Source organism: Ostrea edulis, chromosome 6 (genome assembly GCF_947568905.1).
Source record: "Ostrea edulis chromosome 6, xbOstEdul1.1, whole genome shotgun sequence".
Classification (NCBI taxonomy): Eukaryota; Metazoa; Mollusca; class Bivalvia; order Ostreida; family Ostreidae; genus Ostrea; species Ostrea edulis.
Genome location: NC_079169.1, coordinates 44,108,629 through 44,131,094, shown reverse-complemented (window position 1 = coordinate 44,131,094; position 22,466 = coordinate 44,108,629). Strand labels below are relative to the sequence as shown.

Below are 22,466 nucleotides of genomic sequence, written 5' to 3'. Positions count from 1 at the left end.
CAGAATTCACATCAAACGATATGGCGATTGGAATTCTTACTTCTATACTTATCAAATACAAAATACAAGGGGAATTTATGGATTAACAAAACCTGTGTTGATACATGTAACTAGACTACATGCACAAATTAGAGACCTGGCTCCGAGCTAAATACGTATCTAACGTATTCGTTTTTATAAGGAAAACGTTTTGTTATGAATTATTCACAGGGCTATCTTGTATATTTCAGAGAGACAAATTGCTGTCGACGAATGTTTAATTTTTTGACACACGTAGATAGTAGGTAAGTATGTTTTAAGCATGTGAAATTACGTTTCATTTCTTAAGTTGCAAATTGTATGCTTGTTGGACTATGAAAGGTGTATTGTGATAACTAAACCATTCTTGTGGATGAAGATGGTTTTTGGTAAGCATTTTTACTAAACAATTTCCTTTATTCAATGATAGGAACAGTTATTTATCATTTATAGTGTAAATATTGCCATTAGTCCGTTTATCATGTAGTGTAAATATTGTCATTAGTACGTTTAAAATACCTTTTACAGGCACGTGCACCGTTTCAAAATTCGTAAATACCTTTTCTCTCAATGATGAACTGCATTGATTTACCATTATTGATTCCACAGTAGAACAGTATTTCAAACCAGAAGCATTTAACGAAAGAATAATGCAAGAATATAATATTGCCAAATAATTATATGGATATACATGTATTAGAAGTCACTACTTAATATTAGATGGTATACTTCACTGCATTTTCTGTATTCATATTTCTGAATTTATAATGAATTATATCGCTATTTTCAGTCATTATAATGAGAGGCCCGGATGTAATGCAAAGCAATGAAGTTGGGATCTGCGTTAAGTTGATCGTCGCCATTTTTTCCAATTTTGAATCCATCTAATGCTTGAGATTGATCATCGCTTAATATCATATTAGTGAACATGATGAGTTGATTCTTTAAAGAAATATTGAATGTATGATCGGTAAGATGTTTTTAGACATTTTGAGACAAGGAGTTGTCAGAGTACGAGCAAGGATTTCTCTTGACTGAGTTGCGGAGATGTCGAATCTATAGCACATTGAGACCTAGAACTGTGGACAATAGACCATCTGACAATAGATAATCCTAGGTTCTGTTAGACTATAGGACATCCAGGGTTCTGTTTGATGATAGACAATCCTAGGTTCTGTTAGACAATATGCAATCCGAAGTGCTGTTAGACGATATGCAATCCGAAGTGCTGTTAGACGATATGCAATCCAAGGTTCTGTATTGACAATAGGCTATCTGAGGTTCTGTTTGACGATAGACAATTCGACATTATATTTGTCAATAGGTAATCCGAGATTTGTTAGATGATAGGCAATTCGAGGTTTTGTTTGACGATGATAGGCAATTCGAGGTGCTGCTTGACGCCAGGTAGTCCGAGGTTCTGTTTGACAATAGATAATCTAACCCAAGGTTTTGTTTGGTTATCATAGGCAATCCGAGATTCTGTTCAACGATATGCAATTCGATGCTTTGTTTCATGATTAACTGATATGACACGTAAGAGAATGAAAGGTGAAGATAACGAACAGGGATCAATCTCATATAACTCCTATCAGGAATACAAAATTGGGCTAACACGTGCCCCTGTATATACCAGAGGTGGGTTCAGGTGCCGAAGGGGAGTAAACATCTCCTGTCGACCGGTTACATCCCTATATCTTGAACAGGTAAATGGAGTAATCCGTAATTAAAATTAGTGTGCCAATAACGGCCTAACAATCGGTATGAAATGCGTCAGACAGCATTTGACCCAATGATGGGTTATATTGGCAAATTAGGTTATGACCATAGAAATTGCGAATTGCTTACTTTAAAGGAGACTGTTGAAACCCTTGTAACATCAATTTGTTTGTTAGTAGCCTGCATCGATTTTAAAATTGATCATACGCAGAACAGGCTATTTCTTATCAAATCAGTAGAGAGATAAAAACACCATATCCAGGTGATAGTGGAATATTGCTACATAAATATGGGAAGTTGGCAAATCTGAAATCATCCCGTTTGTCATAAAGTTGAGTTGTTAGTTTGCCGTTCATATTTATTTTCAATAAAATATATAAGTACGAATCATATGTGAAGGAATATGTGGTGTTTTATATCGAGTTCACAGGGATATATCGAATCGACATATGAATGAAAATGATTATTGTTAATATATCGTGCTTCTGTTTGGGTCATCTGCAGAGTACACCGTCTGAATAAAGAAGAATGTTTGTGTTCGACAGAGAAAATGTTGCACGTTGCAAACTAAAAAGCATATTTCTAAGTAAATTCACGGCTCACGAATCACTGGTACACCCGTCTGTTTATCTGTTTATGTACGTGAGAATTTACTAAAGAATTTCTGCTTCCAAAATGGAAACAAATATAGACTATTGCACGTAAGTAAGAGATTCTTTAGACTGAACAATGGAACAATTTCCGAAAGAAATTTCTGGTTCTTTTAAAATATCGATTATTTTGCATGTGTTGTTGACAAAAAGTGTACAATGCATAATTTTGATGAGAAACCCTACTCTGTTATGTGCTAATTAAAAATGTATATTGTATTCAAAACAGTAAATTCATCAGTGTCTTTATTTTCATTACAGGGTTTTCCAGTTTATAAGGAAATCATATTCACTTTTTTGGCACGCTGTTTTTGGCTATATTTAGCTCTAAACTTCATAGTTATTTCGGATTTCAAACATTTCGGTTGAGCATCACTGAAGAGACATTATTTGTCGAAATGCGCATCTGGTGCATCAAAATTGGTACCGTATAAGGTTTACATTATGACCCCTGGGTCGAGGCCTCTGCTGGTGGACTGTTAGTCCCCGAGGGTCTCTACAGCCCAGTAGCTAAGTACTTCGTTACTAGCTTGAAAATACGGATGTATATTTAATTGCTGTTATAAAATTTAGAAATTCATTTCAAAATTAAGGATTATCTCCCTCATGCATAGCTCTTATCCTTGGACGAATTTGGCTCCACTTTTTTGGCACGCTGTTTTTTGCTATATTTAGCTCTAAACTTCATAGTTATTTCGGATTTCAAACATTTCGGTTGAGCATCACTGAAGAGACATTATTTGTCGAAATGCGCATCTGGTGCATCAAAATTGGTACCGTATAAGGTTTACATGTAACAAAATTGTCGAATACTATATTTCACCTAATTTCATAGCGATACCACCACTTAAAATGTCGGAATTTAGAATATGCTTAATATGTTGCTAGTATTTATCATTGTTTTCTCAGGAAAAGGATATTGTCGGCAAGATGAAAAAGACGTAACCCAGAGGACATCACAAGGATCTGTCATATGTAATGTTGTTAGGATTGGAACTCATCTATAAAGAGTGTGACATACATGGTCACAAATTTCCTTTATCTATTGAGAAGACTTTTTGCGGGAATACTATTTTACCTACACGTAATTGATTTGTATTTAAGAATCGGAAATCGAACCAGTGACCTCCATGTTGGTTGCAAAGCGAGCGCCCTAACCACCAGGCGCAGGCTATCGCAACCAGTTTATACGATTTGTAGAAAATGAGAAGAATTCTGATGAATTTGAATGATTTTGCATATTATTAAATGATTTAGAGATAAAAATATGTACATCTGATAGACATTTGATTTAGGTATCAAACATGATATGATTGTTTTAGTAATGGTGCCAAAAATCTACAGGTAAGTGAAGATGTTGAATAGTTATTATATTGAATGCAAGTAGTACACCGAAAAGAAAATATTTTTCTCATAGATAATGTCAAGACGTATGTGAAAAAAAAATCAAATTGGCGATTCCGTTTGCATGGATTTTATTCCCATGAAGACAACAATATTGGAACCATTCTCCAAACAAGTTCAACATCATTTAAAATATTTCATCAAAGACTCTATTAAATAGTTTTTGTTTGTATTTTTGTATTTGTTGAAATTTACAAGTGGGCTACAAAGTACATTGTACTAAAGTATCTTCATCTAATTTCAGTTTAGGTCCTTGTACTCACGGGAAAGGAGGTGCATTGCTTCTTTGAATTAAATTTTTTACAAATACATACTTCTTCGTGAATAATTCTATATCATTGAAATATATAATTACATGTATATCATATTATAATCATCACTTTCATTTAGATTTTTTAAGTGGGTTTTTATTTTAGACAATTCCCATTTATCTCCTGATATCAGTCGGTATTTTTCCCTAAGATTCTTTCTAATATTCTCTGAAAGATGACATTAATGTTCAGACTGGTAATTGGTACTTCCATGTACATGTATTGTCTCAAAGACACAAACTGGATACAAGGATGTCAATCGGTATTATTTTCTTTTATCAAAATATATCCGGTACATTATTGTATAATTGCTTTTTGTGATAGAATGCAAATTAATTATGATTTACATTTTCTAGGCCGTTCATTTTCAATATTTTCTCCTTGTTGTCATGGTATTATCATCACGTGTTTTCCTCCATAATTTCTATGCATAATATGTGACTTCCAGCGTTGTATTCGAGGAATATGTGATCAGAAAATCACAATGATGATTCTTTTGTTCAGACCTGTCGATCGTTTGCCATGATATTCTTGTAAATCGCAATCGAAGTGCCTCCTGATACACTATACCATGTTCTATGAATTTATGGATAGGCATAATCTGTAAAGATGTGTCCTGGAAAAGTTTAAATGGTTACATAAAATGTTTCAAAACGATTGTGATGTAATAGGAGCAAGCATTAAATAATATTTGGTTCTTGTCAAACAATCTGTTGGAGCTTAATTACTTTTTCACAAGCTAACTACAGCTTCAAGTCTGATTGTGACAAAATGTATTGGAGTGTTATGCTAGCCATTAATGCAGTTTAGTTATTTGATCCAACACATCAGAAGTCAAAAGTTTTAACATGTCTTTTTATTTCAAAGCAAACGAGTAACGTTAATGCTTTCATTTTTAAGCCAAAGAATATTACTTTTCAGTACAAGGAAACAGTGTTAGAGCGCTGTTAAACCAATGAAATATTTGTAACACAAGCTTACAACCAAGCTATGCTTAAAAGCATAATTCTCTTAATGTGGACAGACAATCCAATGTAGGTATCACCAAATTGTATTCCCAGCATACAATTGTACCTGCTAACTTTTTCCATTTGTTATTTTCGCCTTACCTCTTCATTTAAATGAGATTTTCTCCTTTTCTCTTTCCCATTATTCCAATTTACATGTTCTGATGTATTATATTAGAATTCAACATTCCACTTCAAATATGCCCCTAAAACCGTGAGCGAAATGTTCTTAGTGCACAGCAGAGACATTAGTGTTTCATTCCTGATGAACGAATATATATTCTGTGCTTTACATATTTATGTATATACTAACGCAAGTTGCATAGAAAGAAATTGGGACTTGGTATTTCCAGTGTATGAACAACACTGTGTATATCCCTATCATTGTACAACAGAAATATTGGCGTGTTTTATATCTAGTTCAATGTATATGCATTTTTATAGCTACACTGTAGTTTATCATTCCAAATTGTGAATCTTATCGTAGATGACATAAAACTAGAATATCGCTCCATACAGGTATTCAGATTTGCTAACGCTTCGGTGTTTGTGTGAAATTTATGGTGTCAGAGTTCCTCCTTCTCTCGTTGCTATGAATTTTAAGTTGACATACAAATTTGTCATAGGGAGTTTTAGTGAGATGACATCGTGACATGAATAAAGAATTAGAATTCACAACACGGCTTTTATCAACTTTTGAAAACATGATCAAAAGGGTGTCAAAAATACATAAAGGGGTGTTACCAAATTGTTTTTAATGATATACATGTATATATTGGAGCACAGTGCCTAAGTTCACTTAACGAAAACACATTATGCATTAAAACTGTTTCAAATTTTTAAGGTCGTTATAATGATCTACTTTAAAAATACAACCTGCCTTTTATGTTGAATGCTGTCTGACACGCTGCATATCAATTGTTCATTCGTTCTTTACATACTGATTTGAACTACTCCATTTACCAGATCGAAATTTAGGGTTCACGGCGGGTATGACCACTCAACAAGGGATGCTTACTCCTCCTAGGCTACTGATCCATCTGGTGTATCATGAGGACCTTGTTTGCCCTGTTCTTAATTTTGTATTCTTTATAGGACTTATGAGATTGATCAGTGTTTTCTTTTTTCATGGAAATGAACCACTGATAGACATTTACAAAAGGTGAACAACTTTCCTTATTTATTATATGTAAAACAACTATGAAACAATAGTATACGTGAATTTGACAATAAAATAAATAATTCCATTAAAAACAAAAATAACAAGAACAACTGAAAGCAACAAATGATCCAATAAATACTACTTAACAACAACACATGCAATAATACAGTTTGGTTGTAGAACTCGTCGATATTGACTCGTTATCTATATGCAACAGCAAATTAAATTTAAAAGAAAACATACATTAAACACGCATACATACACCGGAATACAGATTTATCACAAAATAATACAAAATGTATGATCAAAATTAATAACAGGAGACAAAAACGCATTTCAAAACATTACAAGACATTCAGAACATTAAAAAAAAGTTTCAGAGTTGATATATGACAGCATTGGGACTATGAAGGAGAACTAAAGGACCGGAAGCAAAGTCACTTCAATCGTTTTGCATATCAAAATTTGAGGAAATGTGCTGAAGAAATGTTATTCGGATGGAACTCAAGTCCTTTGATTTTGCACAACTAAGACAGTTACACCATCAAGAAATGAATGTTAAATGTGTGGTACATTTCTTATCCAGAATACTCCACCATATCCTTTGTAGTATGAAATACACAGCATTTCTATCCCAGAGAACCGGTCCCATTTGAGAGAGAAGTAAATATTTGGGACAAACACTCCCATGTGAAACCTTGCTTAACTAACTACTGATTTCCTCATCCAACACTTTTGCTTTTTGAGAAAATTTGGTTGATAAAGGTGACAAATCGTTTTAAGTTTTGTCTAACTCGTTCAAGGTTATTACTTGATGATGTTACACTCCTAGATGCTGCCACTTTGGGCTCTCGGCGACTCTGAGTCTGACTTCTTAGTCTTGAAGCAGCAGATTGTGGTCTGCGTGCACTAATTACAACAGGGAATGGTGTAGTAACTTCTGGTCGACGAGCTACTTTAAAACAAGACTCACAGCAGGTGGATCCATAGTTTTCACAATAAAACTTCTTATTAAGTCGCATCATAAGACCGCATCTAGCATCTTTGTCGCCATAGGGACATACTGAAAGAGAAAGGAATCGCTAGTTTAAATATAGAAAGAAACGATTGTTAAAATGATACGGCGGAACAATACACAAGACAAGGGAGGTAAGTTCGCCTTATATACTTACACATGAATCCAGTTTCAAACTTGCTACACTTGGCACAGCAGTTATCACGCGTTGCTTTGTTGTAACAGTCCGCTCCTGTTCGCGCAGTACAAAATTGATTGTCCACACACCCAACTGCAAGAAATACAAGCACTCTGATTAAGCAAAATTATTGATGATACTACAAGTTACATATCAAATTAATCACATGAAGGTATGCATTTCACATAATCACAAGGTTTTATATCTTAAATGAGAACGTAACAATTATGTTAATTCTGCTCACGCTGAGACATTTAATTTGCATATTAGTATTATGTGATTCGAGAAATTAGTGATAAGGGCTGTGAATTGATATCGTGTCCACTGAAGTAATATTGCAGTGTTATAAATCTTTCAAATCCACTACTAGATGCTTCCTCAGAACTATTTTGTCACCCTATCGATTTCGCTATTTATTAACATAATAGGGTTCTAAAACATAAACTAACCCATATTACGTATTGAAAAGTATTTCCAAGCATGTATTTAGATACAGTTCAAATTAGTTTTCGATAAGTACATTAAAATAAGTTTTATTAATCAACATAAAACAAAATACAAATATACAAAACTCAAAATATCTACTCATAAAGGAACCTTACTTTTAACACTTGCGGAGCGATCAATGTTACATGTTTGGCAACATGCACTTTTGAATCTTGTCTCTGTACATAAGGACAACCATTTTGCTAAAAATTCGCAAGGAACGTCTGGTCTATAAAACGCGTTCTTCTTGACACAGAAACCTGGTGCAAATGGATCTGGAATGAGCTCCTCAGTTGGTCCAACATCATGTGGTTGTTTTGGTATTCCTTCCTCTTTATTTTGAGAAGGAGCGCCTTCTTGTTTGGTACCCCCGATCTTCAAACTGAATCGAGTAGATGAAAATGGAATCATGTGGGTTGTGGTGGGGAGTATGGAGTGCTTGTTGACATTCTGTACCGGTTTGTGAACGACTGTTTTTTTGGTAGTGTCCGGAAATAGTCGCCGTCTTTTCGGAGTAGTATGAGAAATTGGGTGTCTTGGTATCGTCTTTGTGGTTTTAACCTCGGGTCTACTCGGAGTTGGGGATGGTTTGATTGCTGTGACTGACTGTGAAGTTCGATTTCCCTTACCACATGTCTGACAGCAGTTTAACTGATGATCCCGTGTATGACACAACCTCTTGTCACATCCGCTCTTACGGTCTCCATATTCACAACCTAAAAACAAAGAGATGATAAAATATTAGTCAGCAATCTTCATATTTCAAAACAATATTACATGTACCCATATATTGTTTAATCAATTGTACCTTTTATCTTAGTATGCAGCTGTGCACAACTGATGCAACAAAGTTGACTGTTTTTCTGGTCGTAGCACAGGTATGGTCGTGTCTTCACCAAAACGCAAGATGCTATCTTATCTCCATATTCACAACCTATAAAAGTAATCAGTATCCATTTGATTGATGTTAACTGTGAAGGATTTTGAAAAACATTGCTTGATAACCGATGAATTGAAAAAGAGACTTACGCTTTTTTCCTGTAAATTTCTTTCCACAAGACCCACAACAATATTCTCTGTATTCTCTGTTGTAACACCTCGCAGGTCTACCTTCAATCAGCTCACTACATGTGGCATTGTTTGGAAACGGCTTCAGAGAATCTCCATGCACACACTTTTCTAAAACAGTAAGCAAAATGATCTTAAATCTATTTGATGAATAATCAATTTTCAAACATTTGATTAAGTAAGATTAAATTATGCTTTTGTATCTTGAAACAAAGGTCAAAGCTTTCAAAGAAATAGTTGATAAGGTACACAAAGCAATCCAGGACATACACGTATTGAATTTAATTGACTGTGAGTTTGACCTTAATGTTGAATTTGATCGACTGCGAGTTTGACCTTCGTCTTGAGTTTGATCGACTGTGATTTTGACCTTTATCTTCAGTTTGATCGACATCTGACCTTCATTTTGAGCTTGATCGAATGTGAATATGACCTACTTTTGGATTCTGATCGACAGCGAGTCTGATCTTGATCTTGGCTCTGGTCGGTTGTGGATCAAATCAGAACTTCTTGGATGTCTCACACACTCAACATAAATACATGTATTGCATCGTATTACATCCGATATGCATGCTTTTGTGAGAGACATCCGAGGATTTCCGATTGGTTGTGGGTCTGACCTTCATCTTGATTCTGATCTGTTGTGGGTCAGACCTTCATCCTGACCGCTGTGATCGAATCTGACATTAATATTGACTTTGATCGACTGCGAGTCCAGTCTGACCTTCATCTTCAGTTTAATCGACTGTGAATTTGACCTTCATCTTTGGAAGCGGCAGACTCTGTGATTGCTTGCAACCAACTTACCATCTTTTCTAGGAGCTTTTCTGTCAAACACACACTGTCCATTGATACACCACTGGAAATAAAATCACAATTATATACTTAAATAGGTCCATTGGAAGAACAAATAAATATCACATACATATAATCAATAGATTATGATTGTGAGCCACGTAAGTGTTAATTTACCTTTTTATGTCCACAAGATGTTCCTCTTGCAGCATTGTAAAGATGGAAACTTTGTCTTTTCTTTGTGTTTTTGCAGGCCATATTTGTACAGATGTCTTGATATCTTCCAAGACCACCACCCTATGGTAAGATGAGATATGAATTCTGCCCGTCATATCTTATGATAGTAATTAAAAATTATAGGTATATTTATATATATGACATCGCAATATACATACCCATCCATAATATGAACCCTGGCCCAGTTTCTCTTTGCATTGCTCGTTTGGTCCTACCATTTGTCCAGGCATTTTTTTGATAACTGTATGAAAATTCGGATCGATGTCTATGGGCTTATCAAGCATACAGTTTTCTCGTTTGTTGTCCCTGTAAAGTTTAAATCATAAGCATCACTCACTAATGGTACTTTAGTTTACATATTCTTTCAAAGTTTGATTGCTCTCATATCAGATTGTTTTTCTTAAGAAAAATCTTGATATATTTTATGTGATTGGATTTGCAAACGAATCAACTAATGAATGGTAGCCAATAATAAAGGAATTGTTATTTAGCATTCTGTATAATGACACATCCTTTCTTATATCATAATGTCATCTTCGGATTTCGTGATCCATCAGTCATGAGAAATTCATCTCCTCCCATTATTTCGTGGTTCATAATATATGCGTTAAATTAAACTATGTGTCGAAAAGCAATTGATAATTGTCTCAATTGACAGTATGACAAATCACAGTAAACTAATGTATATAGATTTGTGTCATGAATAATAACCTAACACACATAGTGTTAAATGGATAAAATGAGTACATTGTGTTCAGATATTACACTTCACCTTTTACAGATGATCTGTGTGTGCATGTGTGTGTTTGTGAGAGAGAGAAAAAAATAAAGAGAGATTAGTGGATATATGTCTACATCTCTGATTGATATTAAGACGCGCGAAGTTGGTTTTGAAGGTGAGTTGTCAATAATCAAAGGATTTAACAAGACATATATATAACATTTAAAGGCATGTAAAAAAAAAAAAGAGGTATACATATGGCACCTACAGTTCTTGAATGTAGTCCCTGAAGTAGTCCACTGAGCATTCAGAGAACCTCCACGGATTTAGTTTGTTTTCTTGGTTTGTATCTCCTCCCATGGCTGTCATTATATATTGATCTGATGGCAGACAATGATTCAATTCTCCGTCATGATTAGCCCCTAAACTGTTGGAGAATAACCTCATTGTATAAGTGCAATAATATGTGTAACTCAATTTGATATTCTTAATTGACGTGAAAAAGTAATTGATAGATTGGTTATCAATTTAACGATGACAGATAAGATTATCAAACCCATAGTGTGTTGAGCTTATCAATCCATCAAAAAGCTTATCTGTTTCTTTTTACTCATAAAAACATTATCATTGACAAGTGAATTAGGCATTAAAGAAATCAAAATGGTAGAGTACCGCAAAATGAATCTAAATGACTTTGATAAAAACGTTTAGAAATACCATCATACAAGAAGAAATGTACAATACCTGTGGGCCAATTCGTGAGTAGCAGTTATGATTCCACCAAAACCCCCGTGATCTTCGTTAATAGATGCGCTTTTCTTTGTACACACGGTGCGAACATGGGCATATCCTATTTGAAAATAATTATATATATATATATAATGTATCATATTTTAATAGATTTGTGCATAAATAAGGATTTTGTCAGTTTATGTAGACACGTGTCATATTTTCATAGATTTGTGTATAAATAAGGATTTTGTCAGTCTGTGTAGAGATGCATCTTATTTTAATAGATTTGTGTATAAATAAAGATTTTGTCAGTCTATGCACAGATGTAGTTATCTTTAGAGTTGGACTGGAGAATATGCATTTTGAGAACAAATAATACTTTATTTTATACAAGCAAAACTAAGAGAAGTAAATTCCCCCACCTGTTACGGATGGATCGTCAGATCTTGTTTCATATAAATCCTCCCTGAAATAGAAAAGAACATAAAGTAAAAACAATAACATTAAGGCGATTTAATGTCCAGGTATGAAGTGTTCTAATTCGATACAAAGCAGACAGGTATATCTGAACGTGATGGACAATGCTGACAAGCTTTAAAATTCTCTAAACTACTAGAGATCGTAATTTTCAGATTGGAATGTATCTTTAAATTTGTGTGAATTGAGCTGATTAATATGAAATATATACCCCGTAAATAACATCAGATGGTCATGTGAGGGAAGATGTTTAATCATTGTTTCTCTCCAGTCCACCAATTTGTTGAGAGCGTCCCAAACCCCCACATATTTGTGCTCAGGGTTCACATAACTGTTAGTCCAAGGAGAAAAGTTCGGATGCTACAATCGACAATGTCTCATTAGTAATTACAGTTTTATTATTCACGCTCTTATGTAGAATATGAACTCTTAATGGATAATATTCAAATCCAATTCAATGCATTTGATGTGTTTCTACTGCTTTTGTTCATTTGAGTGCAAAATGTTACTTACATCAGCAATAACATATTCTGTAACGGCAACCTTGATAGCGAAGTCTTGTTCTCTGATGTTGGCATAACGAAGGTCAATCTAATGATATCAAAATAACTTTAACTAGAAAGAGTGTACTATAGTCATGTAACAAAATAGATCTAAAGCATGAAATAAACACATCACATTTCCCCCTTCACGTACCCCATTAACAATGTGAGCAAAATACATTCGGATCTTAGATTTAGCATCCCTGTCTCTGGCCCGTACATCCTTTTCAGTGCTGGCATTGTAAAACCTACAACATATAATTACAACAAAATATATCACACTAAAATAAACATTGTATAGCATAATTATACAATAAAACTAGCGGACCTACCTCATATAGATGCTATAGTCAACGACAACGACAAGGGTGATGTAATAGTCACGAGCAGCTCCTGAAAACTTTCTGATCACCACTCTTGGGTTATTACGTTTATGTTGTGGATCAGGACCTTGATTGAAAAAGGCGACCCTTTCCGTTGCGCGCCGTGCCGATGGATTTTTCACAACAGGACCTAGAAATATGTCAAATAGATACATACTTTCCATTCTCTGATTCAACATTTAATTCATCCCTAAAATTTTATAATAAGCATCTCCAAATATGCACTTATAAATATAACTGCTATGTATTTGTTTAATTTGTGAATTATATCAAAACCATTGCTTAAATCATACTTCTTCCAAGGCAATCCCCTTTAATGTCTTTCTTTGCTTCTTTCCTGAAAGCAGCATACAGACGTCTTCGCTTCGGTGGCGCAACATGTGGGTGAATCTCATTTTCGTGAAACCCTCCAGCTGACTGCACTATTGGTTGCCCTGGGTATTCTAATATCTGCCGTTCTAGTTCAGAATCAATAAGGTAGTTTGTCCGTGGATTAAATTCCTCTTCCTTGGTTTCCCTGATGTGTGGATTGGAGTGAACATGCTGATTTGGGTGGACTTGAGCGTGACTGTTGGTTTGGGCAAATGGGTTATGATACTCAAAATCCTGATTAGGTCTTTCTATATATCTGTTTACTACGCTATTGTGTGATAGTTGGGCATCGCCATATCGTCTTCGAGCATATCTTTTCTTTCTTTTAAATCCGGGATTTTTAGCCATAGGATGAATATCATATTCTACGCCATCAACATTCAAACTACCAAGCTGAAAAAAAAACATATTGCAAAACTATCATTCAGACTCTTAAACGTAAACTTTTTAAAAAATGGTCACAGTTTCTTTGATGAACGTGAGTGGTAATTAGCATGATTTGCTTAGTTACCAAAACGCATTGGCCTTCTGATTCCTCGCCACAGGTGACGGTAAATGCTGCCTGTGTTGCGTTGTCCTGGTAGAGTGCCACATTCTAAAATTTAAAGAGATATCACGTGAATTACAATATGGAAATAAGAGAAAAAACATTGCCCCAGCAAGCAGGTCGTCCAGAACGCAGTAAAGTGTCATAAGTTATTTAATCTAAAAATACGACTTAATTGCTTTTTAAAAACGTCTATTTAACAGAAACGTTTTCCTACTGTCGATTGTTATGACTGTATCTCCGAATGATTTTCAACATCGACAAGTCTATGATTTAGTCATTCTAGATCAACAAATCTATGATTTAGTCATTCCAGATCGACAAATCTTGATTTAGTAGTTCAAGATCATCAAATGTATGATTTAATCATTTCAATGACTCTGTGGTGTGTGTTATGTGTCTGTCATTTTTATCCATTTGCATTTCAATTGCAATATACCGTCTTTTAAGTACTGAATTGGATTAAATAAGGTAATGGAATTCTTTCCTAAATTTTCAAAGACAGTATAGATAAAAACTGAAATGTAAACCATTGAGTGACGAGAATGTTGCGGTTAAAAACCTCGTGGTACAGAACTGTTTTGGGGGTTATAGAAATACAATTAAACCAAACCTATCTCTTTAAGCCATATGGAAGTTATTTCTGGCAGAACTAAATGTCTTAACTTTAAATCAGTTAATTTTTGTAACCCTAGCATGTTTGTATTTTGATATTATTTCTGGTTTCTTTGAATTTCTAATCATGTTATATTCCTATAACTGTATTATCAAACGCTCAAAGAATAGAGCGATCAATTTATCCAACAATATAATATATTTTGTGGTTAATTTAGAAGTTTCCATATTATCACTGTCAAAATGTTCAAAGTTAGGCAAGCTGAAAAAAGTCATTGTTCTCGGTCCATCAAATTTATGATTCACCTAAGAATTGACATTTGATTCTAAATGCATGGGTCCTAATGACATTTCTATCAATCATCTGGAAGGCAAATCTCGTTTCACAGGGTTTGGTTCTTAGCTGTATATTTTCAATATAAAACATGTCAAGTTTTAAAATTAAAGTGCGGTCATGAAACACGTAATTTGTATGAACGTAAAGAAATCAAGTAAGAAACATTCTCAATCAATTTGGTAAATGAATAACTTCGTTAATATAATTACCTGATAAATACAAATGAGCCCTAATTTATATCACAATTTTCACATTGGTTACCTATATTATATGAATTTTACAACCTTTCTAAATGAGAAACATTTTCTTGCTAATTGTATAATAATAACAGGCATAGGACTGCAAATAGGATATTTTTCTGCATGATGTGCGTTGAAACGTGAACAGACTTAAGAAGTCTGTAATTTTCCTTTCCAGCGTGATGATAAAATGATGCATTTAATGTGACTTAGACCTCTGCCAGTATTATTGTATTATGTTGTAATTAAACTTTTGAAAGCTTCGGATTCATATTTCGTCATTAACGAGAAGAACGATACCGCTATTTACAAAAATGAAGGGCAGTATCTTGAATGTTCTTAAAAACGTTCTTCACATTTCAGCAATCCATTGAAATGAAAATTATGTACTAAAACATCTGCAGAAAGTCTCTCTAGAAAGTTTACCTGGATTTTAGGTATATTTTCTTTCTGTAAATAAAATTCCCCTTTGGCATCCTGGCGAATGGAGGCTACTTGTTGTTCTTCGTATGCTTTGTCGTTTCTTCTCAGTTTCAGGTGAACTGGGGAATCACCGTGTACGAGGCGGACGTTAAACCCCAATGCAGACGGCATTTCTCCGGATTTCTGGATTTCTGTTTCGGATTCCACTTCTTCTATTATTACAATGTCTGAAGGGTCTGTGGTTTCTGTAAAAAAAACAAACAACCAAATACATAGTAACAGTCGTATATGCTTGCTCTTCCCATTGATATAATTAGCACTGAATAGATAATTTCTTCAACTTACCATCTGCAATTAGTTTTCCAAATATACAACATAAAATAAATATCACACTTTTACGATATGAACATAGCGACGACATAACGGACCCGCTTTGCCAATGAAGGTGTATAATTTTCCTCGTCAAAGATTTGATAAATTAAATGAAACTCCAGAAATGCTTTCACCACTGCGTTAACTTTTGAAGATACAATTACTTATTTACAAGTTTGATATTTTCATAGATGGCATAATTCCTCTTAAGTTGTTAATTTCACACTGGAGTTTCATGAAGTAATCAAACAGCTTATGTATGGGAATTCATTTGTGAATTGCTAAATATAATACTTATCACGTGACAACACATTAGCATAACTCATGAATACTTTCGGAATTTTCGTGATGTAGTCACTAATTTTACCTGTTCGAGATTTTGTGTTGAAATGTGTGTAGTTTTTTTTTAATAATTTGTATAATCACATAAAATTTAACGTGTCTCAACATGATATATTGTGAATATATCCTTTTTCTGTAGAAGAAAAATTATCCAATCAATTCATGAAACACCTTCCGGGTATTTTTTTTTATATACTTTGTTTGAATTACAAGATTCAGCGTTTTAAGATATTAAAAGTTTTCTTTTTGAATGCTACATGTATGCTATGAAAGTTGAGATCACTGTATTAACATCAACCCGCCTGTTGTGAATTGCTAAAGCTCATCATTTTGTTTCAAATGTATGTACACATAATTGAATTTTTAATTTTTCAAGAATAACAGTGCTTCACTATTCACATTAGAAAACTGTCGAATGCATGAAACTTCAAAACAGAAATTTGGCGTTAACGTTTCGATTGTGAATAACTGCATTGGTGTCGTTCTGTATATAAGCAGTTCGGTCTGAATTCAATGCTATTATCATGGCGGATGTCATTCTCTGGATAATTTGAACATAAAACAACGACAACAATGATAAAAACATAAAAGTTAAAAACAAATTTAAATCTGTGCATTATTTAGTTGTTTTTTTTTACTATGAATTTTATCAACATCAAGTTTATCATTCCTAAGCGTTAACTGAATGGCCTTACTTCAGTTCACTGCGACACAACCTTAAAGTACAACATTTAAACTGGAACTGTGATTGAAGTAAGGGAAACTTTTAAATAGTTTTTCCTGACACACTGATTGTTTTCTTGGTTTCAGCATTTATCAGATTTCTTTTCCTCCTTTGGACTGAATCATTTCCGGTTCCTATGCGCATCTCTCATTACCATATTGATTCTGTTGTATCATGATATATTTATCAGTCCACCTTCTGTTTACGACTGTAGTTTGTATGAATTGACTAAATACAATAGATAATTATCTGTTTAATTACCTCTGACAATAATTTATGGTAATCTAAATATACACTGTAAAACTTCAGATGTTTGAGATTTCCTTGGATGTTCAGACCTTCGTACGTTGCAGTATTTGTCACGTTTCCTGATAATTTGCGGTTTCGTGGCTACACATGCACTGCAAAGAAAACAGTTTGCCACCTTAATGAGAACCATAATGAGACTGATTTCAAGATTAATAATTAGACATGTTTCGAAAAATGTAAAAACTTAATCTATTGTTCATGACGTGCTTCATACGGTAGTCCTGTTATTTTGCAGGTAACTATAATTTTTCACGTTTTCAAATTGAAGATTTTTCGGGACAACCTACTCATAGATAAATGATAGGTGTGTGTGTGTGTGTGTGTGTGTGTGTGTGTGTGTGTGTTATTTCGACTCATTCACAATACACTTATCATTTGGTCAAGCGTTGTCTGGTGTACTTCATACCAATCGTAAGGCCGATCTTTACATACTCTACAATAATACCGATTTGATTACGGATTACGCCAATTACATTTGTACCTGATCAAGATAGATGGCTTATCACGAAGTGACCGGTCAACACGAGATGCTTACTCTTCCTGGGTCCTTCGGATGAGACCGTAAAAACTGAGGCCCCGTGTCACAGCAGGTGTGGCATGATAAAGATCCCTCCCTGCTCAATGGCCATAAGCGCCGAGCATAGGCCTAAATTTCGCAGCCATTCACCGGCAATGGTGACGTCTCCATGTCAGTGAAATATTCTCAAGAGGAACGTTAAACAATATTCAATCAACCAATATCTTCCTAGGTACCCACCCCCGGTGTTTTCAGAGTTCGTGTTTACCCGACTTCCAATCTTATAAGATTTATGAGATTGATCACTATTTGTTGGCTTCACCTTATTCATAAAAAAGCTACAGAAAAAGAGTCCACTAAGACTGTGCTTGTGTCATTCAAAATTAAATTTTTACTAAGTTTACATGTAAGTTATAATTAATTTCTAATTTTTTGTATTCAAATGTCCATTTTTGAAAATATGAATGGGATAAGTTGGTTTACAAGAATTGTTGTAGATACATTTCGGAAGTGGTTAGGCAGCGATTAATGTGAAAAATACGTTTACTTTGTGGTATCAATCTATTTAAAACAAATAGGAAATGGTCGTGTCAAATATAAAATCATCAATTGACAAATTCTGAATGAAGCTTAATTAATTATGAAAATATGAGCTATAAATGATTTTGTCATACAAATAATGTAATTTCACACAGTGTGAGCATGTCAACTCAAAGCAGACTAGTTTAATAAATCGTTGCAAGTCTCATATATACCTGTCTGTTAATTTTCCAGACTATTGATCAACATAAAGATGTTAGAATATCGAATTTTAAATTGTTAAAGTTTATTCATAGATTTGATGAAAATAGAATCGGCAACCACTCTGTTTCATATACTTTCTCGGTGATTGAATTGTAAAGCATTCGGTATGCATATAGACATTAATATACATATGCACTAGAGATCTAACGATTCTGCTAATTCGGGCGCATATATATATATAGGTAAAAAATGAAAAAGATACACGAAGACGTTTAGTAAAGCTTTAGCGCTTTCATTTCAAATCTTCAGAAATGAAAGCGCTAAAGCTTTACTAAACGTCTTCGTGCATCTTTTTCATTTTTTACCTATACTATTACCGATCATTGCGAAAAGTAACTATTATTTATCTATCTATATATTTATCTATCTATCTATATATATATATATATATCTCGACAACGTTAAATATGACATATATGACATATGGCATAAATACGTCATATAATTAATCTATTAACAATAATAACTTTCATTCATATGTCAATATCCCAGTGAGCTCGAAATAAAAGACACCATAGATCCGTCCACTTCTGTTAGAATCCCGCCCGTGACAGACCTAAGTCGTTTAAACAGTTCCATCTCCAAATGCTCGGCATCAGGTGGGAATGTCACAGGTCCTCGGGGATGGTCTTAAAAACGGATGTCCCGTGTCACAGCAGGTGTGACACGCTAAAGAACCCTCACTGTTCAATGGACGTTAAATAAGATACAATCAATCTTGACAAATCGTATCAATTGGAAATTCCTAATTTTTCATTTTTACTGGAAAAAGCAAATGCTATTTTCACCTTGAAGGCATGTGGAGGTGAATATAATGTTATGTTTTTTTTGTAGTTTGTTGGATCTCATTCATTCAATCTTGGAATTATTCAATCATATAATGAAACATCTTGATTAATGTCTCATTGAGGCATTTGTTGCAGTACAACATCATTTATGTATTCACCAATATCATTTTCCTAGTAAAAAACAACAGCACAACATTGTTTTCACCATACACACATTTCAGATATTGTACTGATTTCCGGCTGAACCTGAAGGGCGTGAAGGTATTGTACCGAAAATTATGTTGACCCTGAGAGGCGTCAACGTAATTGTAAAATCTATAATAAGCTTTTCATTCTGACGTCGTCTGGAGCCAGAGGTCGAACTAATTATTACAGACTTACAGGCGATCTCCTACATCATTTGCCTTCAGCTAACTTGTGGGATTATAAAAGAGCCATCTGTTTCATGATGTAGTAACTTTCTTTATGTCATAAAATTCATATTGATTTTAAACAAATAGAAAGTCAGTAACATCATACGTCAATGTCACCATTTTAAAGTACAAAAGAGAATTTTCAAATGGTTTGATTATTTGCCTTTGACATTACTTAAAAATGCGAACTCGATGGATTGGTGAAGATGTATTGAATTATAATACTGAATGTCTAGCACAAAAACTGGGTGCAAGTTTTAATATTCAAACATGCCCTTACTTAAAATGTTACCGTACTTAGAGAGTAAGATTCCCACCTCAATGTGACAGTGATGTGCACTGGGTGTAGGGTTTCCACCTCAATGTGACAGTGATAGGCTCTGGGTGTAGGTTCCTGTCTCAATGTGACAGTGATGGGCTCTGGGTGTAGGATTCCTGTGTCAATGTGACAGTGATGGGCTCTGGGTGTAGGTTCCTGGCTTAATGTGACAGTGATGGGCTCTGGGTGTAGTTTCCTGTCTCAATGTGACAGTGATGGGCTCTGGGTGTAGGTTCCTGTCTCAATGTGACAGTGATATGCTCTGGGTGTAGGGTTTCCACCTCAATGTGACAGTGATAGGCTCTGGGTGTAGGTTCCTGTCTCAATGTGACAGTGATGGGATCTGAGTGTGGGACTCGTGTCTTAATGTGACTGATTTGATATGAACATATTTTATTGTATAGGTGCATATTATGTTCTTTCAACTTACGGGGTTCTCACAATGACAGGCTGTGAGTATACGTACCTATCCCAATGTTACAGTTATGAGCCCCGAGTGTAAGGTCCCTCTCTCAATGTGTCAGTGATGGGCTCTGGGTGTAGGATTCCCACCTCAATGTGACAGTGATGAGTTCTGGGTGTAGGTTCCTGTCTCAATGTGATAGTCATAGGTTTTGGGTGTAGGGATTCCACCTCAATGTGACAACGATAGGCTCTGGGTGTAGGATCCTGTCTCAATGTGACAGTGATAGCATCTGGATGTAGGTTCCTGTCCCAATGACAGTGATATGCTCTGGGTGTAGTGTTCATGCCCCAATGTGACAGTGATAGCCTCTGGGTGGCGGTTCCTGTCTAATGTGACAGTAATAGGTTCTGGGTGTAGGGTTCATGCCCCAATGTGACAGTAATACCCTCTGGGTGTAGGTTCCTGTCCCAATGTGACAGTGATAAGTTCCGGGTGCAAGGTTCCCGCCTCAATATGACTGATAGGCTATCGGTGTAGGACTACTGTCCCAATGTGACAGTGATGGGCTCTCGGTATAGGTTCCTGTCTCAATGTGACAGTGATAGGCTCTGGGTGTAGGTTCGTGTCCCAATGTGACAGTGATAGGCTCTCGGTATAGGTTCCTGTTCCAATGTATCAGCGATAGCCTCTGGGTGTAGGACTCCTGTCCCAATGTGACAATGATGGGCTTTGGGTGTATGTTCCTGTCCCAATGTGACAGTGATGGGCTCTGGGGGTAGGTCCCAATGTGTCAATGATGCTCTCTGAGTGTTGGGTTCCCGCCTCAATGTGACAGTGATTGGATCTGGGTGTACATGTAGGTCCCAATGTGTCAATGATAGGCTCTGGGTGTAGGGTTCCCGCCTCAATCTGACAATGATGGTCTCTGGGTATAGGGTTCCTGTCCCAATGTGACAGTGATAGACTCTGTAAGTATGGTTCATGTCCCAATGTGGGGCTTAATTGGTCAAACATATAGTTAAAATAATCAGATTAAAAGCTCTTAAAAGCAGGACTAAATTTGCCGAGTATATTAGTAAAATGCATGCAATCTCTAACCTTCCTCATTACAATGTAATCCGGTATTAGTAGCAGTGAAATTGTGTTATTAGATATAACGAACACAAACTCTTGTAACATGTAAAATTCATGGACTCAGGGCTAGACACCAATAATTCAATGCAGGGATCTATCGATCATTGATTGCAGAAAAGTTTACTGCGGTAAAATACATCATGGTAATTGAGAAAGTTTTGAATAAAGAAAAAATGAAGATAACAAACAGTGTCCAATATCATAAATCTTATAAAGTATACAAAATTGAGAGTTGGGCAAACACGGATCCCTGGAAACATCAGAGGTGGGATAAGGTACCTGGGAGTAGTAAGCATGCGTTATTGATCGCCCACATTCGCCATGAGCTCTCCATCTTGATCAGGTAAACGGATCAATCCGTAGTCAAAATCACTATGTAAAGAACGTTCTAACAAATGGTATGGAAATGTCAGAGCATTCGGCTGAATGTTTCAACAAGATCATTATAGCCTGGCGTATTCCAGGGTCGACCATTTTCATTATATTCATTACAACCTGCATATGGTGTTTATGTCTCTCAGCTGATTTAATGTGCGAAAGCTTCTGACAAATAAGATGATGTTACAAGATTTTTAACAGTCTCGTAAGTCAACATTTCACAAATTCTAAATTCGGTGGGAGAACCAAGTGTAAATTAAATATATTTGAAATGGTATCATGACACTTCATTGGAAAGGACTAGAAGTTTTCACCCCGATCAAAACTGACTCTGAGGTTGTTCTGATGGGTCTATCCAGGATTGTAACATCTATGCATTCAATGAAAATCTAAAAAAAAAAAAAAAAAAAAAAAGAAGAAAAAAAAAAAAGTTGTATTCGAGCGACCGAGATCACAGAAACGATGTTATGTAATTTTTGAATAGAAAAAATGCTTGTTTATACACATTGTTTAATTGCCATC

At 35.1% G+C, this 22,466-nt stretch overlaps 1 protein-coding gene and 1 long non-coding RNA gene across 2 annotated transcripts; one reads left to right on the top strand and one right to left on the bottom strand.

Moving 5' to 3' along the window:
* Positions 1 to 308: 308 nt before the first annotated feature.
* On the top strand, positions 309 to 4,104 carry LOC125648451 (uncharacterized). The gene is made up of 2 exons (XR_007360305.2): positions 309 to 407; positions 3,297 to 4,104. It is a non-coding gene; the product is annotated as an uncharacterized LOC125648451 (long non-coding RNA).
* A 2,172-nt stretch (positions 4,105 to 6,276) lies between these two features.
* LOC125648406 (uncharacterized) lies at positions 6,277 to 16,102 on the bottom strand. Its single transcript, XM_048875508.2, has 19 exons — positions 15,784 to 16,102; positions 15,442 to 15,683; positions 13,789 to 13,872; positions 13,199 to 13,670; positions 12,855 to 13,035; positions 12,677 to 12,770; positions 12,494 to 12,571; positions 12,192 to 12,340; positions 11,926 to 11,969; positions 11,516 to 11,621; positions 11,040 to 11,198; positions 10,209 to 10,356; positions 9,991 to 10,110; positions 9,826 to 9,877; positions 8,980 to 9,129; positions 8,759 to 8,884; positions 8,067 to 8,666; positions 7,444 to 7,557; positions 6,277 to 7,334 (listed from the first exon to the last, which is right to left on the bottom strand). Exons 1-19 carry the CDS (start codon positions 15,857 to 15,859, stop codon positions 6,994 to 6,996), a joined length of 3,336 nt encoding a protein of 1,111 aa, XP_048731465.1. The 5' UTR covers positions 15,860 to 16,102; the 3' UTR covers positions 6,277 to 6,993.
* Between the last annotated feature and the right edge of the window lie 6,364 nt (positions 16,103 to 22,466).